Source organism: Scyliorhinus canicula, chromosome 7 (assembly GCF_902713615.1).
Source record: "Scyliorhinus canicula chromosome 7, sScyCan1.1, whole genome shotgun sequence".
Taxonomy (NCBI): Eukaryota; Metazoa; Chordata; class Chondrichthyes; order Carcharhiniformes; family Scyliorhinidae; genus Scyliorhinus; species Scyliorhinus canicula.
This window is the reverse complement of record NC_052152.1, coordinates 117,773,270-117,798,251: the sequence shown is the minus strand read 5'-3', so window position 1 is coordinate 117,798,251 and position 24,982 is coordinate 117,773,270. Positions and strand designations below refer to the sequence as shown.

General features: G+C 50.9%; 1 protein-coding gene across 4 annotated transcripts in view; it reads left to right on the top strand.

Annotated features, from left to right (window-relative positions):
- dgkh (diacylglycerol kinase, eta) overlaps positions 1 to 24,982 on the top strand; it is a 656,851-nt gene that overhangs the window by 588,171 nt on the left and 43,698 nt on the right. For all 4 annotated transcript variants that reach the window (XM_038802770.1, XM_038802769.1, XM_038802768.1 and 1 more), the window contains 3 exons: positions 2,833 to 2,925; positions 5,664 to 5,783; positions 9,364 to 9,472. In XM_038802770.1, the coding sequence (XP_038658698.1) occupies positions 2,833 to 2,925; positions 5,664 to 5,783; positions 9,364 to 9,472 (322 nt within the window). The remainder of the gene's footprint in view (positions 1 to 2,832; positions 2,926 to 5,663; positions 5,784 to 9,363; positions 9,473 to 24,982) is intronic.

Genomic DNA, 24,982 nt, shown 5'->3' with positions numbered 1-24,982 from the left:
AGTGTCCAGCGTCCCTCCACCAGTCTGGGACCTCTGCCGATGATTGTGGGAGAGCTTCTCCTGCGGAGACACAGAGAGGTCACCGTTAGCCACACGTGCGGTTCACATTGGTGGGGGGGGGAGATGGTGTGAAGGGAGGGTTGGGGTGAAGGGAGGAGGGTGAAGGGTGGGTTGGGAGGTTATGGTTGTGTTGGGGGATGGGGGTCTTTTGGGAGGACAGGGGGGGATGTGGAGGTGTCAACTCACCCGTGCTGCTCGGTGTAGGTCGTTGACCTTCTTGCGGCACTGGAGACCAGTCCTCCTGATCACGCTTCCTGGAGCTGATGGCTGCTGGCACTTCATTCCAGGCGGCATTCCAGGCGGCACTGGCTGCTCTGTGGCTCAAACTCCAGGACACTCTGGGGAACAGGACATCCCTCCTGGCCTTGACTGCATCTGAGAGCCTCCCCTGTCCTCGTCTCCAAAACATGCGGCCGGTCATCTCGGCACCATGGCTGCGAGCTGAGTGGGGCTGGCTGAGCAAGTGCAGCTTAAGTGCTGCTCGACTGTTAGCGGGGGACTTGCGAGCGCAGTCCCAGCCAATCGGCTGGCGAGCTTTCATTTGCAGTCTGAAATCCATGGGGCCTCGTTAACTGGACCAATTAACGCTGAATTGCGTTGCTGGCCTGGCTGAGCCCAGTGCCAGGAAGCTCGTGGCCGTTCCCACTCGCTATCACACTTTAAATTCTTTCCGGAATTGCACCCTATAACTTTTGAGATTCTTCTTTTCAATTTAGTGGCTAAACCCCTTGTACTCTCTCTGCAGAACCTCTTTCCTAGTTCTACCTGCCATTGTTACCGACATAGATCATAATCACTGGATCCTCCCCCTACTGCTGTAATTTCCTCTCCAGCCCTGAGCAGGTGTCCTGAACCCTAGCACCGGGCAGGCAACACAGCCGTTGTACTCTGGTTCTTTGCTGCAGAGAGCGGTGTCAATCCCCCTCGCTATACTGTCCCCGAATACCACTATATTCCTTTTTGTTCTGCCCACCGGAATGTCTTCCTGAACCATGTGCCAAGGTCAGTTTTCTCATCCACCCTTCAGCCTCCCCCCTCATCAAAACAAGCTGACAGAATCTTGTGGCGATTGTAGATCTGAGTAGATGCAATACAACTGAGCAAGCACTAGAGGGAGCACGGGAGAGCTATAAATACACCGGGACAGGAAGTGAGGACACACTTCACGGAAGGCAGAACTGAAAGCAGGACAGACACACAAGCAGGCAGCATTTGAGGTAGCCGTAAGTTAAGCTCTGAAAAGAGAACGAATTCCCAATAAAGCATCTTCTCCAACTTTTGAGACTACGAGCTTTATTAAGACACGAGGAACAACACAAATCTCAAACCTGTTTGACAGTTGCAGAGGCTAACTCTCTTGCCCTTCTGCCCTCTGGGTTCCCTTAACTGCCTCACTTGCAGTCACACCCTCCTGTCCTGGACCAAATCAGAAGACCTGAGTGTGTAACTTCCTCCTGGTACACAGCATCTAGGTAACTTTTCCACTCCTCAAAGTGTTGTAGTGCTTCGCAGCTCAGCCTCCAGCTCGGTGACACTGAGCTGAAGCTCCTCGGGCCGCAGACACTGACTCCAGGCGCGTTTGTCCTGGATCACAACGTTACCAGGAGCTCCCGTATTCTGCAGCCTGGGCACATCATTTGTCCCGCCACCCTTAATGTATTTTAAATAATGACTTAATTAAATGATTTGCTTATTCATTTTTCTTTTAATATATTTGATCAACTTTACTGCATTGTGTACTGTTTTAAACTTTAGGGATAGAGTAGAACTTACCCACTTACCAGATTCTCACCAAGTAGCCAGTTTCTTTCCCTGGCAATCAATCCTGAAGGGTGAAAAAGGTAGAAAAAGCGAAGGGAAGCAAACCCCTCCTCCCACCTTGTCAATGTCCTTTCCAAGTCCTACACTTGCCTCCTCACAGTTCACAATGTTTCCAAATTTTGAAATTGTGCCCGACACACCAAAGCCATACGTCAGGAAGAACAGGGATACCAACACTGCGGAATGTCACCACAAACCTTCCTCTAGCCCAAAAAACATCCGTTATGTAAAAAATGAAAATGAAAGGAAAATCGCTTATTGTCACGAGTAGGCTTCAATGAAGTTACTGTGAAAAGCCCCTAGTCGCCACATTCCGGCGCCTGTCCGGGGAGGCTGGTACGGGAATCGAACCGTGCTGCTGGCCTGCTTGGTCTGCTTTAAAAGCCAGCGATTTAGCTCAGTGAGCTAAACCAGCCCCTAATAACTACTCTCTGTCTCCTGTCACTCATCCGATTTATGTCCATGTTGCTGCTGCCCCTTTTTATTCCATGTTCCCTCTTGAGGTAAGATGTTCACTGATGGCAACTGTGCAATGCTGTGTTTAGTCAGCATATTTCCACCCTTGTTGCAAGCCTTTTATACTCAATATTTAGAGTGAAAGATATGCTCATGAACCAGTGTCATTGTTTGATACTTTCTGTGGTTTGTAGCTCAATGAATTCATGAACAGTTAGCAAGGAGAGAAATCTTGGGCGCATCAATGATATGGTTGCAGCCGTTGCTGCACATCACAGTCTGACTGTGGTAAATTAACCCTGGGGATCTTCCGGATTCCTTATTATGCAATTACCTTTGATTTAGGGACTCCTTTATAATTTTATAAGCAGAGTTGTTCGTAACGAGTCACATCATCTCCAATTAATTCCTGTCAACACTTGTGCAAATGAATGAGCTACTCTTTAATTAAACCCACTCAGCTGACCAGTCTCATTTTTTGTTTCCTCTATCCAGAGTCTTACCAGGAACACAGCAATTGAGATTGCCAGTAATGTAAAAGCCCTGCACAATGAAACGGAATCATTGCTCGTTGGACGAGTTCCACTGGTAAGGTGGCGCCATCTGTTCAAAATGTAGGCATTAGTTACGCACGTTATGTCGAGTAACACGGGTGTTCCAGGTCTTATAGAGACCCAGGCATACAAAAAATATTTTGTGCAGAAACGATCAACTCATCCGTCAAGCCCACTCCACGTCATGATGATCAGACACTTCACCTGCTCACTGCACCCACTCCCCCCCCCCCCCCCCCCCCCCCCCACACACACGAATCTGCCCTCTCCCCACTCTCTGCGGCTGGCCCGCCAATTCTCGGCCCGGGACGGGCCTAGTGGCCGTCACGAAAATGCCGAGTCCCATCGGCGCCGTCTCAGCCGGCGGGACCTCGACGTGGAAGGGTCGGGGGGCCGGCCGGTGGGAAGGAGTCCAAACCCGGGGGGGGGGGTGCCTCCAATGTGGCCTGGCCTGCGATCAGGGCCCACCAATCGGCGGGCCGGACTCTCTGGCTGGGGGCCTCCTTTCGTAGGCACCGGCCCCTGTAGTCCTGCGCCATGTTGCGTTGGGGCCGGCATGTTGAAGGAAGCCACTGCGCAGGCGCCCGTTGGCGCCGGTGCCACTGCGCATGCGCAGATCCCGCGGTGCCCAATTCGCACCGGTATCAGCAGCTGGAGCGGCGTGAACGCTCCAGTGCCATGCTGGAGCGGTTCACGAAAGGGGTCATAAAATATCTTTGGCTAACAGGGTTAAGGAAATTCCCAAAGCCTTTTATTCGTATATAAGGAGCAAGAGGGTAACTAGAGAAAGGATTGGCCCAGTCAAAGACAAAAGAGGGAATTTATGCGTGGAGTCAGAGGAAATGAGTGAGATTCTTAATGAGTGCTTTGCATCGGTATTCACCAAGGGGAGGTACATGACGGGTGTTAAGGCGAGGGATGGATGTTTAAATACTTTAGGTCATGTTGGCATAAGGAAGGGGGAGGCTTTGGGCATTCTAAAAGGCATTAAGGTGGACAAGTCCCTAGGACCGGATGGGATCTATCCCAGGTTACTGAGGTAAGCGAGGGATGAAATAGCTGGGGCCTTAACAGATATCTTTGCAGCATCCTTGAGCACGGATGAGGCCCCGGAGGACTGGAGAATTGCTAATGTTGTCCCTTTGTTTAAGAAGGGTAGCAGGGATAATCCAGGGAATTATAGACCTGTGAGCTTGACGTCAGTGGTAGGCAAACTGTTGGAGAAGATACTGAGGGATAGGATCTATTCACATTTGGAAGAAAATAGACTTATCATTGATAAGCAGCATGGTTTTGTGCAGGGAAGGTCATGTCTTACAAACCTAATATGAATTCTTTGAGGAAGTGACAAAGTTAATTGATGAGGGAAGGGCTGTAGATGTCATATACATGGACTTCAGTAAGGCGTTTGATAAGGTTTCCCATGGCAGGTTGATGGAAAAAGTGAAGTTGTATGGGGTTCAGTGTGTACTAGCTAGATGGATAAAGAACTGGCTGGCCAACAGGAGACAGAGAGTAGTGGTGGAAGGGAGTGTCTCAAAATAGAGAAAGATGACTAGTTGTGTTCCACAGGGATCCGAGCTCGGACCACTATTGTTCGTGATATACATAAATGATCTGGACAAAGGTACAAGTGGTCTGATGAGCAAGTTTGCTGATGATACTAAGATTGGTGGAGTTGCAGATAGCGAGGAGGACTGTCAGAGAATACAGCAAAACATAGATAGATTGGAGAGTTGGGCAGAGAAATGGCAGATGGAGTTCAATCCAGGCAAATGCAAGGTGATGCATTTTGGAAGATCTAACTCGAGAGCAGACTATATGGTCAATGGAAGAGTCCTGGGGAAAATTGATGTACAGAGAGATCTGGGAGTTCAGGTCCATTGTACCCTGAAGGTGACAACGCAGGTTGATAGAGTGGTCAAGAAGGCATACAGCATGCTTGCCTTCATCGGACGGGGTATTGAGTACAAGAGTTGGCAGGTCATGTTACAGCTGTATAGGACTTTGGTTGGGCCACATTTGGAATACTGCGTGCAGTTCTGGTCGCCACATTACCAGAAGGATGTGGATGCTTTGGAGAGGGTGCAGAGGAGGTTCACCAGGATGTTGCCTGGTATGGAGGGTGCTAGCTATGAAGAAAGGTTGAGTAGATTAGGATTGTTTTCATTGGAAAGACGGAGGTTGAGGGGGACCTGATTGAGGTCTACAAAATTATGAGAGGTATGGCCAGGGTGGATAGCAACAAGCTTTTTCCAAGAGTGGGGGTGTCAGTTACAAGGGGTCACGATTTCAAGGTGAGAGGGGGAAAGTTTAAAGGAGATGTGCGTGGAACGTTTTTTACGCAGAGGGTGTTAGGTGCCTGGAACGTTTTGCCAGCAGAGGTGGTAGAGGCGGGCACGATAGCATAATTTAAGATGCATCTGGACAGATATGTGAACAGGTGGGGAACAGAGAGAAGTAGACCTTGGAAAATAGGCGACAGGTTTAGAAAAAGGATCTGGATCGGCGCAGGCTGGGAGGGCCGAAGGGCCTGTTCCTGTGCTGTAATTTTCTTTGTTCTTTGTTCTTCTTTGTGCTGGCCCCCTGTAGGGGCCAGAATTAGTCATCGGCGTTTACAACGGCGTGGACACTCTGTCGTGGGATTAGAGTATCCCGCCCGGGACTCCTGTAATGGATGACAATATAGATCTGTTTATTTAGTTGGGGACTGAACCGTGGCTAGAGTGTCTGTTCTGAATCCAGTGACTAACTGCATTCCGCTTCTGGCAGCAACTAGATTCGCCTCAGGAAGAACAGCTGTCAACAGCATTACACCTTGTGGATGTTGAGCTGGGAAAGCTTGCGGAGATCACATGGCTTTATCATTTGCTACAGTCGACGGCCGAAGAGGTATGGAGCAGCCACGTTAGAATTTGGCATTTTTCCAAAAATGAGTGCTCATATGTGTTGCAATGTTGTCAGATAGCGGGAAGGGACCCATTCTGAGAGCTGATGTCATGATGAAGGTGAGATGGGTGCCACAAACTGCTATTCCTGTCTCTTAAACCAACCCCCCCCCCCCCCCCCCCCCAAACACACCCGGTGTCCAAATAAAGAAGGAATATAAAGAATTGGAAGCCAGGTGTCGGCCATGTGGCCTCTGCAGTCTGCATCGTCATTCGCTAAGATCATGGCTGAACTACCATACCAACTGCACTTTCCCGCCCTATCCCAGCTTCCTTGATTCCCTTACAAAAGCAGCACGGTAGCACAGGTGGATAGCACTGTGGCTTCTCTGTGCCAAGAACCCAGGTTCGATTCCCGGCTGGGTCACTGTCTGTGCGGAGGCTGCACGTTCTCCCCGTGTCTGCGTGGGTTTCCTCCGGGTGCTCCGGTTTCCTCCCACAGTCCAAAGATGTGCAGATTAGGTGGATTGGCCATGATAAATTGCCCTTAGTGACCAAAAAGGTTAGGAGGAGTTTTGCGTTATTGGGATAGGGTGGAAGAGAGGGCTTATGTGGGTCGGTGCAGACTCGATGGGCCGAATGGTCTCCTTCTGCATTGTATGTTTTATGTAAATCTATGATGCTGGAAATCTGCAAAAAAGAAATAACATGCTGGAAACACTGAGCATATCTGCAGAACAAGTGGAGGGAGAAAGTCAGTTAATGTTTCTGGTCAATAACCTTCGGGTTTTGGCAAAGGTTGGTATCATGACCGGTACAGGCTTGGAGGGCCGGAGGGCCTGTCACTGTGCTGTATTGTTCTTCTTTGTTCTTCTTAATTCCATTTGTGCCCAAAGATCTATCGACCTCACTCTTGAAAGTACTCACTGACAGAACATTTACGGCTGTAATTCCAAAGATTTCCAACCCTCTGAATGAAGAATGTCTCCTCATCTCATTCCTAAATGGGCATCCCCTTGTCCTGGGATTATAGCGCCCAGTTCTGGACTTTCCAGAAAGTAGCCCTCATGACCTACCACGTCAAACTCTCTCAGATATGCCCAGCATTTCCAGCATTTTCTGGCTGTTGTGGCATTCAAAAACACTTCCACTTTTGAATCAGAAGAGTTGATGTCACCCTCCCGAGACTTGTGTATGAAATCCAGGGTAACGCTCTAGTGTAGTAACTGAAAAACATTCCCTCTCTATTCTTTGAAATTTGTGGATGACTTATTCAAGCATGCGGTACCTTTAATTATTTTTACTGAAAAGGGCTGATTTCTGCAAGGCCTGCACAGGGGGATCCGGGTTGTCGTGGGCTTTGCCGTTTACAACAGTACTGAGGGAATGCTGCACTATCCAGCTTTTGGATGCGATATTAAGCCAAGACCCACATCTACCCTCACAGGCGGATGTCAAACATCCCATGGCACCATACAAAGAAGAATAAGGGTGTTCTCCTCAATATCCTGCGCTGAAGTTTACCTCCCAAATAATGTCACCTGATCGGATTATCTGGCCATTGTCACTTGGCTGTTTGTAGGAATTTAATAGGCACAAATTGGTTGCTGTGGTCTCAACATTACCAACGTGGCCACTTCAGAAGCACTTGGCTGTGAAGTGCATTGGAGTGGACTGAGGTTATGAAAAGCTCAATATAAATTCAAGTCTTGCCCCCTATCTTGCCCCCTTCATCCAACCAACTGCCCCCAACTGCAATCCCGAACACTATTTCCCTGAGTCGAAAATCAGAAAGTTTCACTCACCCAACCCATGGGTTCAGTTTGTTGAATTTTACTGCGAGGGAAAGGGAGTCCTTTAACATGACCGATTAGCATAATTCACTTTCCAAGACAGACAGAAGCTCAGTTAGCTGCAGCTCACGAATACTTTCAATGTGTCTGATCCCAAAACTGTAGAGTACACTGGGGTGGCCATTACACTTGTCCTTTTAGTGGTGTTTTGTTTTATTCGTTCATGGGATGTGGGAATCGCTGGCTATGCCAGCATTTGTTACCCATCCCTGAGAGCATTTAAGCATCAACCACATTGCTGTGGATCTGGAGTCACATGTAGGCCAGACCAGGTAAGGATGGTAGATGTCAGTGCAGGTTAGGTGGATTGGCCATGATAAATTGTCCTCAGCATCCATATAGGTTAGGTGGGGTTACGGGGACGTGGGTGGAGGCGTGGGCTTAAGTGGGGTGCTCTTTCGAAGCGCCGGTGCAGACTCAATGGGCTGATTGGCCACCTCCTGCGCATTAAATTCTATGATTCCTTCCCTAAAGGGCATTAGTGAACCAGATATTTTTTTTAATGACAATCGACAATGGTTTGTGTGTGTGTGCATACACATTTTTATTTATAATAATAATCTTTATTGTCACAAGTAGGCTTACATTACACGGCAACTATCGATGAGCACATATCCAAATGGGGATCTGCCTGGGACTCCAGTATGGGAAATGAGGTTGAATCTACCTTGCCTTACTTCCAAATCACTTGCAAGGCTTTTCCATGTTTGTAATTGCTGCAGGAATATACAATTTCATCCCGAGGCAATGCAAAGAATTGGCTTTTCCCTCGGGAGTGGAGGAAGAATGCAAAGGAAAATTAGCGCTGTTATATCCAATATCCAATGCATAACGTAAATACCCGATGTAAATTTCCAGAACACAGTATTGAGATCAGTGAGTGCCCTATGTTATAACTAGGAGCACGAGTGATTATTTCAAAGTGTTGCTCATACTGGTGTTTTCCCATTCAATTTTCATTAGCATGTTAGGTTGAGAAGAGTGAAGGCTGCTCAGAATGTGGTTGTGATGTCCAACCCCACCTGCTGCATCTGATTTATAGGTTTATAGAATTCATAGAATTTACAGTGCAGAAGGAGGCCATTCGGTCCATCGAATCTGCACCGGCTCTTGGAAAGAGCACCCTACCCAAGGTCAACACCTCCACCCTATCCCCATAACCCAGTAACCCCACTCAACACTAAGAGCAATTTATCATGGCCAATCCACCTAACCTGCACATCTTTGGACTGTGGAAGGAAACCGGAGCACCCGGAGGAAACCCACGCACACACGGGGAGGATGTGCAGACTCCACACAGACAGTGACCCAAGCCGGAATCGAACCTGGGACCCTGGAGCTGTGAAGCAATTGTGCTATCCACAATGCTACCGGACATGCCAACACTTGGTGCTGCACACTGACTCCACACACTGTCTGCTGGCTAGTGTGAGAGCACTTAGAATTTGTTGGAGAATGGGGCGGCATGTGGGCACTGTCACTGTCCGTGTGGGGTTTGCACATTCTTCCCGTGTCTGCATGGGTTTTACCCCTTCAATCCAAAGATATGCAGGCTAGGTGGATTGGCCATGCTAAATTGCACCTTAATTGGAAAAAAAATTGAGTACTTTAAATTTATATTTTAAAAAAATTGTAGAAGAATGGTTTTACTGGATCAAGTTGGATCGATCACCGAGATGGTTTTACTCCTTCTGGAGCATAAAAATTAAGAATCAACCTAATTTTCAACAGGACCATTCATTGGAATTTGCCAAAAGAAACAGCCGAAGTGCTATGTTCCGAATTGTGCCAAAGTTTAAGAAAGAGAAAATCCAAAGGCATAAGGCAGCTCCTCAACCAGGTAAGGCATTGCTTTTCTTGCCCATCGACACCGGATTGCTTCTGGCCTCTTTAATTCCATGTGGTGTTCCCGCGGCACGAGGGGCTGGATTCTGTGGTCCCCCAGCTACATGTATCTCAGCGGCACGCCATTCGCTGGCTGCAAGATTCTCTCTTTTCCCATTGAAGCCACCCCACTCTGCCAGGAAACTCGTGGGTGGCCTGTGGGAAAAGAGAATTGCAACAGCTGGAGAATTCTGGCCAGCATCTCTTTCAGGGAAAATTTACACTCTTCACAGAAATGCCTGGGGTCAGGGGAGAATATAATTGGGAAGGAGAAAATTTCCAGGTGTTATAAATCCAAGGACTGAACTGGGAAAATAGATAGATAACCCCATAATTCCTGGCACAGAACGTGAGCCACCTCACTTGGACAGATCAGCGTTTTGTGCACATTTTTCCACCCATTAGGAATTGCCAGTGTGTGTAACCGCCACATAAGGCATTGCACCAAGAGCAGCATTTACAGATATATCCCATGGAATCCCTAAGCTAGAGAGGAAAGTGAGCAGGAAAATGTTTTGAGTTTGAGATTTTATGAAGTCTGAATGTGAAATCCAGCTAATGAATAAACTTGCACTCGCTGTTATTGCAGTTAAGTCCTTCTCGGTGAATACGACAAACCAGCACCAAGGAATGGTTTTATTGGACTTGGAGTGATCTTTCATGTCATAGCAATTTAAAAGAGAGGGTCTTGTAACTTGAAGCAACACTGAAACACAGGAAAAATAAATTCCAAAGGATTGCAGAAACATTTTTGCAGTAAAAACACTTTGAAAGTCAGCCCGATCTGATGGAAACAAAGAATCCATGCCATGAGAAAGAGCCTCCAAACTACAGGGAAAACCACATGAGTGGAGCTGATCATTCTCCTCAGGAGCAGACTCCAGTTTCCAAAGGTCATTTAAGTTCATGTTGATCAGACACGCATTGATCCCTTAATATTGTTTAAAAGTGCCGCTGCCCTTTAAGCAGCTAAAAATGTACAGTTCCTCCACATTTAGCATTAGTATGCTTTGCAATGCTTTGTGCAGCCAGGTCATTCTACATTTCATGGCATTTGGCCGACACGTTATTTGGAACTAATTGGCAAGAATTACAGTCTTCAGCTATTGTTCTACTCTCTGGATATCATTAATGAATCAGGCTGACTGGCACAAGGTCAACAATGCCCTGGAATAAAATGGACCTTGTTCAGGCATTGGATTACCAATCCTCCACAGGGATGTATTGTTATATCTGTGGAGCCAACTCTACCCCAACTCTACTCTTCTCTCTTCCCCCCTCCCCCGCCTCACACACGTAAACTTGATAAATCATCACAAGTTAATCATTTAATAAAAGAAAGCATGGGCAGGACCCACGCACCAGGAACTCCTCCCGGACACCAACCTAACTTGGCATAAAATGTGTAAGTGCATTGCCCTGATCCTCTCCACCACGACAGGAATATGCCCTGCTACTGGTGCAGCTTCAGCAGCAAGTCTCTGCCAGTTAGGGAAGACAGATTCTGTGTTTGTTTACATATCCTTATCTCAGGCAGAATTGCAGGAACCTTCCAACTTTAAATCTGAGTTGCCTCGCCAAATATTTGACAAATTTGCTTTCACTATTGGGACAGGCTCTTCACAGTGTGCTGAAAATGAAAATTGCTTATTGTCACAATTAGGCTTCAAATTAAGTTACTGTGAAAAACCCCTAGTCGCCACATCCTATTCGGGGAGGCTGGTACGGGAAATGAACCGTGCTGCTGGCCTGCCTTGGTCTGCTTTCAAAGCCAGTGATTTAGCCCTGTGCTAAACCAGCCCCTATGATTTCAACTCGATTTCAGATACCATGGTCTATTTCAATATATCAGGCTTATTCATCAACTGTTTGACCTAGTCCTTAGCTGAGGATATTTGCCAAAGAAATATATTTGTTCTAAGGCTGCCTTTCCTTTAACTTAAGCAGCAGATTGGTATTGACTGCATTCATCTCTCCCTCAATCCTTGTTTCCTTTGACACAAATCCATGCTATTCACAGTCCTAGATCTTGGAGGCAAATCTGCAATATTGCAGTTAGGGCATGCCTACCATCATATTCCACTGGTTAGCCCATAGAACGTAGAACATAGAATAATACAGCACAGTACAGACCCTTCATCCCACGATGTTGTGCCGACCATTCATCCTAATCTAAGATCAACTTAACCTACACTCTTTCAATTTACTCCAAGAGTCACTTAAATGGCCCTAATGACTCTGACTCCACCACCTCTGCTGGCAGTGCATTCCACACGCCCACCACTCTCTGTGTAAAGAACCTACCTCTGACTTCTCCCCTATACTTTCCTCTAATCATCTTAAAAATGTCCCCTCGTGACAGCCATTTCCGCCCTGGGGAAAAGTCTCTGGGTATCCACTCTATCCATGCCTCTCATCACCTTGTACACCTGTATCAAGTCACCTCTCTTCCTTCTTCCAGTGAGAAAAGCCCTAGCTCCCTCAACCTTTCTTCATAAGACATGCCCTCCAGTCCAGGCAGCGTTCTGGTAAATATCCTCTGCACCCTCTCCTAAGCAACCATATCCTTCCTATAATGAGGCGACCAGAACTGGACACAATATTCCAAGTGTAGCCTAACCAGGGTTTTATAAAGCTGCAGCAAAACCACGCGGCTCTTAAACTCAATCCCCCTGTTAATGAAAGCCAACACACCATACGCCTTCTTAACAACCCTATCAACCTGGGTGGCAACTTTGAGGGATCTATGTATGTGGACCCCAAGATCCTTCTGTTCCTTCACACTTCCAAGAATCCTGCCTTTTACCCTGTATTCAACATTCAAATCGACCTTCCAAAATGAATCACTTCATATTTATCTCGGTTGAACTCCATCTGCCATTTCTCAGCCCAGCTCTGCATCCTTTCAATGTCTTGCGGTAACCTGCAACAGCTCTCGACACTGTCTACAATTCCACCAATCTACGTGTCATCGGCAAACTTATTAACCCACCCTTTCACTTCCTCGTCCAAGTCATTTATAAAACCCACAAAGAGCAGAGTCTCAGAACAGATCCCTGCGGGACACCACTGGTCAACGACCTCCAGGCGGAATACTTTCCATCCACTACCACTCGCTGTCTTCTTTCGGCCAGCCAATTCTGTACCCAGAGAGAGCAATTTCCCTGTATCCCATGCCCCTGACTTGACGTTATTTAGGCTGTTTGAGTGCCGCCAAACAAGTCTTCTAAAATCTATACTGTGGCTGCCAAAGCCTTTTTCAAATTGCCTGCAGCACGCACCCCATACAGTTATTTATTTTGGAATCAAACAATATATGAAGCAGCATTGATCTGGATGGGTGGCAGTTTACAGGCCTGACCCCATTCCTCTTTTAAGAGAGATAATAACCAGGAGTCTCCAGTTTACCTCGCACAGATGTTAAAGTTGAAGCTTTTCTTTACTCTTTCACAGGATTTGGGCATCACTGGTCAGGCCTGCATTTATTGCCCATCTCTAATTGCTCATAACCAGGTAGTGGTGAGCTGTCTTCTTGAATCGTTTGCAAACCATGTGGTGTAGGTACAGTTGGGAAAGGAATTCCAGGAATTTGACCCAGTGACATTGAAGGAACATATAAAATAGGAGCAGAAGTAGGCCATTCAGCCCCTTGAGCCTGCTCCGCCATTCAATAAGATCATGGCTGATCTGTTTGCATTTCAAATTCCATATTCCTATCTACACCCCATCTCCCTCCACCTTAAAAATATTCAGTGACCCCGGCCTCCACAGCCTTCTGAGGGAGAGAGGTCCAAAGTCGCACAACCCTTGGAGAGAACAAATTCGCCTCATCTCTGTCCTAAAAGGGTGACCCCTAATTTTAGAACAGTGCCCCCTAGTTTTGGACTTGCTCACACGAGGAAACATCCTTACCACATCCACCTTGTCAATACTGTTCAGGGTCTTATATACTTCCATCAAATCACCCCTCACTCTTTTAAACTCCAGTGGAGACAAGCCCAGTCTGTCCAAACATTCCTCAGAAGACAATCCGCTCATTCCAGGTATCAATCTAGTGAACCACCTCCAAGCATATACATCCTTCCTTAAATAAAGAGACCCAAAACTGCTCATACTATTTGAGATATGGGGTGGGATTCATCGGGAAACCGCGGGGCGGGCAACTCAGGCGCGAAGGAGTGACGTGAACAACTCCAGTGTCGGGCCGCCCCAAAGGTGCGGAATCCGGCGCAGAATCCTCACTGAATCCCTCAGTGTGAAGATGGGGCTTTGCCTTCACAATGACTTTGCGTTGTCCAATCCTACTAATACTATCATGGACAGATGAGTCTGTGGCAGCTAGGTGGTGAGGGTGAGGTCAAGTCTGTTTTTCCCTTTTGTTGGCTCCCTCACATCTGCCACAGAATTAGTCTCGCAACTGTGTGCTTTAGGACTCATTATGCTCAGTTTGCCATGATGCTCCCATGCCGCACGGTGACGAATGGAAGTCCGCCAACCAGAGTACATTCTGTGCCCTTGCTACTCTCAGTGCTTCCTCCAATTGTTGTTCCACATGGAGGAATACTGATTCATCTGCTGAGGGAGGTGGTAGGTGATGTGGTTTCCTTTTCCATTTTTGACCTGATGGCATGAGGATTCATAGAGTCCAGAGTCGACATTGAGCACTCCCTAAGGCAGCTCCCGCCAGGCAGCACACCTCTGCCTCTGGGATCTATCCTGCCAGTGGGGCAGGACATACCCAGGGATAGTGATGATGGTGTCTCAGGACATTGTCTCAAGGTATGATCTGGTGAGTATGACTATGCCAGGCTGTTACAGAAGTTTTAGGCATGTAATATGACAGCTTCCAGCTTCTGCACAAAGTGCATAAGGCATCCGATTGACAACTTTACAGAAATCAATTAAATCAAAGCCTTGAGTTTCTCATGAGCCTTGAAGTTGTGATCATTCTTGTTAAGCTGCAACCTACCTCACAGATGAAAGGAGAAAGCTTGTTCTTTCTGGATTACATTATGCACCTGCAACATACCCGGAATAAGGTGCTCCAAAAGCTCGAGAAACCACCTCAACAGCGATTGTTGATTTATCAGCATTCCCCTTTGAAATATCTGATCTTGATAATATCGCCCAGCCACTTCCTGGAATTCTGTAGTCTGTGCCACAAGATCGAAACCTGTTCCCCACCCCAGCAAGAATTTTCCAGGGCACCCTCACCCTCACCACCTAGCTGCCACAGACTCATCTGTCCATGATAGTATTAACTCGTCCTGATGTTAGTCTCACCAGATCAATTCAGCTTCTTCCATGCCAACTACTATTCACAATTTATCACCAATACCCCATTGCAGCCCAGACACCACATATCAGCCATGATCTCATTGAATGGCGGAGCAGGCTCGAGGGGCCAGATGGCCTACTCCTGCTCCTAGTTCTTATGTTCCCAACAAACTGGTTCACTCAGGCCTCCCATCTGCTCCACACACACTGCCAATTTGTTTCAATCTCCATGCTGATGGTTCACATTGGGTCAAGTGGCAATTTGATATAATGCTGTCTCCAAACACAGAGATTATATTCAGGCAGCTTTGTTAAATGCACCAGATGACAATTATTGGCGTGGGCCTCGAGGAGCCTTTTCAACCAAGACCATGCAAAGAGAGATGAGTGAAAAAAAAACTCTTAACGCGCAACACAGTTCACCCACCCAACAGAAGCACTCTCTTCAAAAACAGACATTAGTTCATGTAAAAATGATTTATGATCATCTAAATGACTTAAGCTGATCGGCTTCAGCGACCGAGCTCATTTCATTACGTCCTACCTTTTCAGGAGTTTAAGTATTCCAAACCACTTATCGTTGAATCCCGATAGTGCAGTAGGAGGCCATCCAGCCCATTTAGTCTGCACCAACCCTCTGAAAGTGCACCCTACCTGGCCCACCCTATCCCAGTAACCCCACCTAACCTTTTGGATACTAAGGGGCAATTTAGCATGACCAATCCACCTAACCTGCACATCTTTGGACTGTGGAATTAACTGGAGCACCTGGAGGAAACCCATGCAGAAACTGGCAACATTCCACCCAAGGTTGGCGCTGTGAGGCAGCAGTGCTAACCACTGGACCACCATGCCACCCACTTTAAACACCCTCTGCTTTTGACAAGTAGATCTCACTTCCTTTTTTAGTGTAGTGAATGAACAGCCATTAGGCTCCAGCTTCAGCTTATGTCGCAATTTGTCCATGGGGTAAAAGAAAGGGTAATTATTTGTCCCATCCAGTGGGTTGGCAGTTATAGAAACATAGCTCCAAACTTTGTGATGATTTATGTGGCTGTGTGTTTGGGCGTGGATTGGAACAGGAATGATGATCATTCCTTCATGCGAGGTCAAAATCTTGGATTTACATTGTGCAATTAACACAAAAACTATCCCTTACTGCGTAGAACTGATCAAAGATGGAGGCTGAGCCAAAGGAGAAGACGAGGAGGGGGAATCAAGGAGGGTGGTTTTAAAGAAAAATCTTAAAGGAGAAGAGGAGGTGGAGAGACAGAGGAATTTTTGTGAAGGAAACCCTGGGTGTTGAAAGCAGGACCTTTCAAGGTGGGGTGAAGGTGGTAGGTAGGGATGCACGTAATGCCATAATCAGAAGAACAGAGCATCTTGGGAATTCTGGAGCCACAGTATGTTGCCGAGGCAGTGAAGGGGCTGTGTATTTAAACACAAGAATGAGACTTTTAAAATTGAGGCTTTCATCAGTCAGTAAGGGTCAGGATTGATGGCAGAATTCCACAATGTTGAACTATCCCACTGGGAAGCAAGAGGATCAGCTAAACTTTTCACCATGATGTGAACAGTTGACCTATCCTTTTTAACTTCTTGTCAATGATGCATCATTATTGAACTCAGAAAGGAAGTAGAGGACACTGTTCCAAGAGAAATTTTACTTCCTTTGAAACACCTGTCTCACTGATTCCGTCCATCCATATAGGCAATGAAGTAACAGTTTATCAAGGACTTAGAACAATGTACCTTCTTACCAATGTGACTTCTTACCTTCCAAGCTGATGTCATGGAGGAAATTCATTTCTTAGCTCTCTTTGACACTGTTATTCTTTTCAAGTTACATTGGACGCAATTTAATGGAAAAGTGTGGCAGTGAGGGGGAACTGCCACAAGCTTCCAGACACTCGGCCCAGCAAGGCCTTCACCGGTATCAAATGTTAATTGGATCACTTAACTAGGCCCCACGGGCTTTACGCCGCAAATGATGGTCCCGCCGGCTGATGCGCTAGGACCACGCCCCACCAGCACCCTGCTAACAAGGGAGAGCAGCACTTATACCGATCCTGCAGAGCAAACCCCACAGACCTCGCAGCCATGCCACCGAGGGGACTAGCCCTACGATTGGTTGATGCCAACCTGACCAGATTGTTGGACGCGGTCAAGATCAGACGGGGTGCCTTGTTCCCCCGAGGGGCTTGGAGGGTCAGCCACATGACAGCCAGTGCCACCTGGGAGGAAGTGGCAGCGGCCATGAGCTCGGGGAGTGTGATCAGGAGGACTGGCACCCCCATGCCGTAAGAGGATCAACGACCGCTACCAGACCGCATGGGTGGGTTGGCACCAGTCCCCTGGCACCACCCCTCCCATGAACATGTACCTGGCATGACACCGTACTGTGTCCTTGCCCAACCATGTCCAACAGTGTCGCCCATGCTGCTCCCCCATCCCCGTCCCATACTCCCCTTCGCCATCCCCCCCATTCACACCATCTCCTTCCAACCCCGCAACCCCCCCCCCGTCTCCCCACACCCGCAACGAACGACACTTGCGGATCATGATGCCCCCTCTGTGGCCCGCAGGAGAAGTTGGCCCACAACAGAGGGGAGAGGGCCCAGACGGGCTGCAGGGTGCCGGACTTCCGAGGCCCTGGAGGTCGCAGGGATGGCCGAGGACAGATCCGTCACCGATGTAGCGGTTGGCATAAGGTGCAGAGATGAGGATCCATCGGGCTGCACCCAGGTGACCTGTCACACGTGAGTTGATAGTGCCATGCAGTGACCCATCCGTCCCACTGACAAGTCCATTCTCCTGCAGGATCTCCATCCGACGGTGCCGGCCCATCTGGAGTGGTTCCACTCCCCGCCTCCCATTAGAACACCTGGGGAGGGGAGCTCTGAGGGGACCACCGTATTCTCAGCACAGCTGTCACCCCACCCTCCGCCAACGCAGACACACACCTTGGTGGGCAACAGCTGTGGACAGGCTTCCGGAGCACATTCTAGGGGGCACCACATAGTTGCTGATGCACATCAGGTGGAGGCAGTAATGCCTGGCAATACAGCAGTCAAGGTCTGCTGGATCCGAGGACCCAGCTTGGTCCCAATCAGATGCTGAACATCTGGACGAGGTTTACCCGGAGTTGTTGGGTGCTGCCATGATATTCAGAAGGGGATATCAGCGACAATTCAGCAGGTCCATGGCTGATTGGAGGAGTCCGAGGCTACAGGCGCAGGAGCTAGTGCCGGCAATGCATGGCATCAAGGCCAACACTGCTTGGGTGGTGACCACAGTGGAGAGCCTGGTGCACGACTTTAGCAGCATGTTGATGGTGTCCAAGGCGCATGTGACGGCCATAGCTGAGCGTTTCAGCAGCATATCCCAGTTACTGGGGGACGTGTCCCAGTCCCAGGTGGGCGCTGCGGAGCATGTCCCAGTATCGGGTGGGCATTACCGAGGTATTCCAGAGCATGTCCTGGTTGCTGGGGGATGTGTCCGTGACACAGGTGGGCATTGCTGGGGTGCTCCAGTTACTGATGAGCATCACCGATGGTGCTGACACCATGCTGGAGACATTGGGGAACCATCAGGGCTGGCAGAGCCAGATGTTGCAGGGGCAACCAGGGCTCAATCCAGCTCCCCTCCATCCCGAGGTGAACCCCAGGGCCCTCTCGGAACCAGGGGGGAGGAGGGGGCACTGGGTGCCAACAAGAATCACCCGACGGGGTGGGGACTCCGGAGAACAACACTCCTGATAACGGCGCATCTCTGAGGCAGCACCCGGAACAGGGTGGCACGGTGCTGCATGTGTCACCGGCAAGTGGGCTGGGGCTATCCGGTTCCAGGATCCCAGAGGGCAGCCAGCAGGGGCATCGAAGATCATGGGATGTGGTAGGCAGGCTGGTTGGGCATCACTGACAGGGCATGGTGTGGGGGAGGGGGGAGGATGGTAAGGGGTATGTGGAGGGAGCAATGAGTGTTGCAAGGGGTGGGGTGATGGGTTGGGAGGAGTCGGGAATGTGGGGCGGCATCATCACTGGGCATGGCGTCCCTGGATGTCTTCCCCGTGCCACCCCCATCTCCCACACTAGGCACGCCACAAGGTGGGTGTGAGCTCCAGCTCTAGCCGATTATCATCATCCCCCCCCCTCTCCCTCGACAGTGCTCGCACAGACTTATTACCCTGGAGTGATGTTATGTTACACAAACCCTGGGAGGGTTGAACAGGGTGCCGGGGAGGAAGAGGAGAGAGGGTGAGGGGAGAGGGATGGGGGAAGGGGAGACGTCTGGGGGAAGGGAGAGGGCTGGGCAGGGGAGGACGGAGGGAGAGAGATGGGGAGGGGGTGGAAGGTAAAGAGATGGGGGGAAGGGAGAGAGATGGGGGGAAGGGAGAGAGATGGGGAGGGGGAGGGAGAGAGATGGGGGGAAGGGAGAGAGATGGGGAGGGAGGGAGAGAGATGGGGGAAGGGAGAGAGATGGGGGGAGGGGAGAGAGAGATGGGGAGGGAGAGAGATGGGGGGAAGGGAGAGAGATGGGGGAAGGGAGAGAGATGGGGAGGGGAGGAGAGATGGGGGAGAGAGATGGGGGAGGGAGAGAGATGGGGGGGGAGGGAGAGAGGATGGGGGAGGGCGAGAGATGGGGGGAGGGCGAGAGATGGGGAGAGGGAGAGAGATGGGGGGAGGGAGAGAGAATGGGGCGGGAGAGAGAGATGGGGAGGGAGGGAGATGGGGCGGGAGAGAGATGGGGGGGAAGGGAGCTGATGGGGGAGGGGATGGGGGGGAAGGGATAGAGATGGGGGGAAGGAGAGAGATGGGGAAGGTGATAAGAGCGATGGGGAGGGGGTGGAAGGGAAATAGATGGGGGGAAGGGAGAGAGCTGGGGGAGGGGGGAGAGATGGGGGGAGGGGGAGAGAGATGGGGAGGGGGAGAGATGGGGAGGGAGAGAGATGGGGGGAGAGAGATGGGGAGGGAGAGAGAGATGGGGAGGGAGAGAGATGGGGGAAGGGGAGAGAGATGGGGGGGAGGGAGAGAGATGGGGGAAGGGAGAGAGATGGGGGGAGGGGGGGGGAGAGGAGATGGGGGGAGAGTTGGGGGGAAGGGAGAGAGATGGGGGGAGGGAGAGAGATGGGGGGGAGGGAGAGAGATGGGGGGGAAGGGAGAGAGATGGGGGGGAAGGGAGAGAGATGGGGGGGGAGGGAGAGAGATGGGGGGAGGGAGAGAGATGGGGGGAGGAGAGAGATGGGGGGAGGGAGAGAGATGGGGGAAGGGAGGAGAGTGGGTAGGGGGGAAGGCAGCGGGATGAGGAGGGGAAGGGAGAGGGTGAAGGGGGAAGGGTGAGGAGAGAGGGGGGAAGGGAGAGAGATGGGGGGAAGGGAGCCGGGATGGGGAGGGGAAGGGAGCGGGATGGGGAGGGGGGAAAGGGAGCGGGATGAGGAGGGGTGAGGGAGAGAGAGGGATGGGGTGTAATATGTCCATGGAGGTAGAAGTCCCGTCACCAGATTTCCTTTTATTTACTATCCCAACAGCTGAGCAGTCATGACCATTCAGTCTGCTGTCAGTAGATCTGACACTCCCTGTTATATACACAGAAAGGGGTTCCCTGATTGGACCACTAATCACGGAATTCTTATTCTAATTGGCCAATCTCAAAGGCCTGGCCTAAGTCATTACACCCCTCCCTCCAAATTCCAAGGAGCCCCCATGGTCCTCGTGACTCATGGGTCTCCTGCTTTTGCGCCGGGTCCGGATCCTCCACTTTGCCTTCTGATGGGGGGGGGTATAATGGCTTGGCACCCGTCTTTTCTGATGTGAGCGCCTGAGGGACAGTTCGCGCCTTTCCTCCATTGGCAGGGGTACAGCTGCGGCGTCATCCACGGTGTCCATATCCGAGTCCGATGTCCTCATCGAAGGGCGTGAATAGTTTGTCGTGGAGGACTCTACACGGTCCACGGTCTGCTGGTCTGAGTCAGCTCTGCAGGAGGAGGAAACAATTCTGAGGGCCGCACCTGGTCCAGGTGTTTCTTTATTACAGTATATGTTTTCCTACATGCATCTCCTACGACACAGGTCCTGTCCTGGCCTTGGCTGTTCCTGCTACCCATGTAAGGCCATTCGCTTAATTTCTGACCCATACATTTTCACCCATGTTGAACTATCTTTCTCGGCGAGTGTTGTCGTGGCCCCTGCAATTGGGTCTCTTGGTGTCGCTCTATTTTGCTACCTGAATTCGGAATAGTAGAATTAGTCGGGTTCGGAGTCGTCTGCCCATGAGTAGCTCCGCGGTGCTATTCCCATTGCGGTGTTATGGGGTTGTTCTGTAGTCAAATAGCCAGAGCGCTGAATTTGGGTGCATTTGAGTGCTATAGTGAGAGTTTGGTGACTGAGGGAGTGCTGTATTTGGGTGCATTTGAGTGCTATAGTGAGAGTTTGGTGATTGAGGGAGTGCTGAATTTGGGTGCATTTGAGTGCTATAGTGAGAGTTTGGGTGACTGAGGGAGTGCTGAATTTGGGTGCATTTGAGTGCTATAGTGAGAGTTTGGTGACGAGGGAGTGCTGTATTTGGGTGCAATCCAACCCCTGCGGTGCCCACCAAGCATGGAAGGCCTCGAGGTGTCCCCGTGGACACCGCATGCTCCATCTCCAGGGACACCCGGCCGCGAACGAGGCCGCAGAAGATGGGCAGACAGTCAGGCTGGACGACCCCCTCGGTCGCCCGCTGCCTGCACCTATAAATGGCAAGTTTGGCCAGGCCCAGGAGCAGGTTCACAAGGAGGTCCTCCGCCTCCTACGGATGTCCGTAGATCAGGAGCGTGGGGCTGAAGTGCAAAGAAAACCTCAACAACAACGTTATCAAGAAACCAAAAAGGGAATGCAGCCTAGGACAGACAACATAAACATGTTCCACGGTCTCCACCAGGCCACACAAGTGGCAGGTCTCTGGCAGAGCCGTGAAGTGATTTAAACGATAGTTGCACGGCACTGCCATGCGCAGCACCCTCCAACCCAGGCCACATTTGGTTTCTGGGGAGGACATCTCCGTAGAGGGACCTCCAGTGGGGACCTCCGCCGCCAGACGGCAACGAGGCATGCCAAGGCGTTTCCGGGCGGCGGGCGAGGGCAAGGAGGTGGAAGGTGAGCAACAGCAGGCCGTAGAGTAAACCATGTCCGTGCTGTGCAAAAAGGCACGAAGGATATTTCTGCGACGCGGCTGGGAATGTGGTGCACCAGCACTCGGGGACGGTACCGGGGTTTGGGAGCAATGTGGAATTCCGTCCGAGCAGGGGTCCGCTCAGACGGGATGCCTCCACACAACCGCACCGTCTCGAGTCCAATTGTGCCCACGGGGCCAAGAACGACCGTTTTGAGGCCTTGGATAGCATTGGCCACGCACGGGACAAACACCGCTCCGCGCCTGGCAAACTCGTAGGGTGTCATCCAGCCCGCCACTCAGCACATCCCTGATCTTGGTCACCCGGCATCCACAGCCCTCCGCTCCGCCAGCCACCTGAATGGATATTGGGGGAGGTGCGGATTCCTGAGCAGCGGCTCCCTTATGACAGCCACTACTCCTGACGGGGGAGAGCTGCGGCGCGTGGCGACTGTCATAACATACACACAAGTATATGATGGTGCATAGACCCACACTGACTGACACACTGAAAGACCAATCAGCACACAGAGCACAGCAGCCAATCACCAGACAGGGCACGGTCACTATAAAGCCAAAGGGCACTAGTTTTCCCGCTCATTCGGGATGCAGCCTCTGGGACAGCCACAGCCCTTAATCAGTAGCACAAACATCTACTATAGTCTGGTCAGGTTAGCCATAGGTCTTCAGTCAACCTAACATAGTGTCGACCCACAGTGCAAGTATGTTTAACAGCTCATAGTTAAATAAAATAAAGTTGTACTTCTACAAGTGTTGGTAGCCTGTCTCTCTCACTGCTCTGGGAAACGCAGACCCAGCATACCCAACACATCAGCGACCACGTTCCAGACTTTGAGAAGGTCCTGGTACAAGACGGGCAGCGCCAACAAAGAGTTCCAAAGACCATTCCAGTCAACCAACAGGAGCTGCACGTCGTAGTTCAAGCTGTGCACCTGGCGGTAGAAATACGTCGCCAGGGCACACGAACGTGGAGGAGGCTCAACGTACAGGTATCGCTGCAAAGTCTGAAGACGGAAAGTCGTAATCTGGGTGCGAAGGCACATCAGCGCCAAACCGCGCTCCGCAATCGGGAGACTCAAGACCTCCGCAGCGACCCAGTGCAATCCTTTGTCCCAGAAGAACCGAAGCAGGGTTCTCTGGATGCGTGTGACAAAGTCAGGGGGCGGGGTCAAAGTGACCAGCCGATACCACAGCATAGAGGCGATCAGCTGGTTTATGCCCAGAATTCGACCCCTGTGGGACAGCACTCGGAGCAGTCCTGTCCAGCGTCCCAGGCGAGTGGTGACCTTGGCCTCCAGCTCCTGCCAGTTCGCCGGTCAGGCTTCCTCTGCCGGGCAAAGATGGACTCCCAAGTAGAGGATGTCGGTCCGGCTCCAGCTAAAGAGCCTGAGCTCCTCCCGGAGGGGGTCCATCTGCCACAGACCGCCCAGGAGTCCGGAACATTTAGCCATTTAGCCCAGTTGATCCTGGCAGAGGACGTTACGGAGTACACAGCCTGGCACTCGCATTCTCCGCAGGTCACCGGGGTCAGTGAACATGAGAGCACGTCATCAGCGCAAGCCGAGAGGACCGCTGCCGTGTCTGGCCTGCGCAGAACCAGCCCCGACAACCTCCTCCGCAGGAGGTGCAGGAAAGGCTCCACGCATTCAGAATAAAGTTGGCCGGACAAGGGGCAGCCCTGACGCACCCCTCTCCCAAAGTAAAGGGGCGCCGTCAGGGACCCGTTAACCTTAATCAGACACTCTGAGGCAGCGTACAATAATCGGGTCCGGGCGACGAAGTGCGTCCCAAACCCGTAAGCTCGCAGAGTCCCGAGCAAATACTCGTCCTGCTCCACCCTGTCGAACGCCTTCCCCTGGTCAAGAGGCAGGAAGGCGCTCGACATACCAGTCCTCTGGGTGAAATGAATAATGTCCCGGGCTAGATGAATGTTGCCATAAATGGTGCGGCCCGGGACTGTGTAGGACAGGTCAGGGTGAATCACTGTGGTCCAGCACGGGGCCAAGGCGTAAAGACATCGCCTTGGCAAGATTTTGTAGTCCGTGCTGAGGAGAGAGACCGGTCGCCAGTTTTAAGTGGGCAGAGATCCCCCTTCTTGGGCAGCAGGGCAATGACGGCCCTGCTCCACAAAAGGGGCATCTCCCCGGTTTGCAATACATTCCCCCCAGGACCCCTGCAAAGTCGCTCCCCAAGATGTCCCAGAACACCTTGAAGAACTCCACGGTCAGCCCGTCCAGCCCTGGGGTTTTGCCCCGTGACAAGCTGTCCAGGGCGCCGGTCAGCTCTTGGAGGTTGATGATTTGATCGAGCCTCCCGGCCCCCTCTGGGCCGACCTGCGGCAGGTCCTCCCACAGAACTCAGCAAGCGTCCTTGCTGGATGGATCCGGAGAGAAGAGGTCGGAGTAAAGGTCCCTAATCAGGGACCTGACCCCCTCCGGATCCAAGATGAAGGACCCGTTGTCGACCAGCAGCACAGAAATCTGCTGACAGGCCCCGCATCCTCTTTCCCAGCAAGTTGAAGAAGGGGGAGCCGCGGTCCATGTCCATCAGGAGATGGATCCGCGACCTCACGTACGCGCCGCAGGACCCGGCAAGTTGCAGGTCCTGCAGCGCCCTTCTTCTCTCTGTACACCCGCCGCAGGACCGGGTCTTCACTGGCTGAGCAAGACGTGACCTCCAAATCAAAGACTTCCTCAGCCATTTAGAACATAGAACAGTACAGCACAGAACAGGCCCTTCGGCCCTCGATGTTGTGCCGAGCCATGATCACCCTACTCAAACCCACGTATCCACCCTATACCCGTAACCCAACAACCCCCCCCTCCCTTAACCTTACCTTTTAGGACACTACGGGCAATTTAGCATGGCCAATCCACCTAACCCACACATCTTTGGACTGTGGGAGGAAACCGGAGCACCCGGAGGAAACCCACGCACACACGGGGAGGACGTGCAGACTCCGCACAGACAGTGACCCAGTCGGGAATCGAACCTGGGACCCTGGAGCTGTGAAGCAATT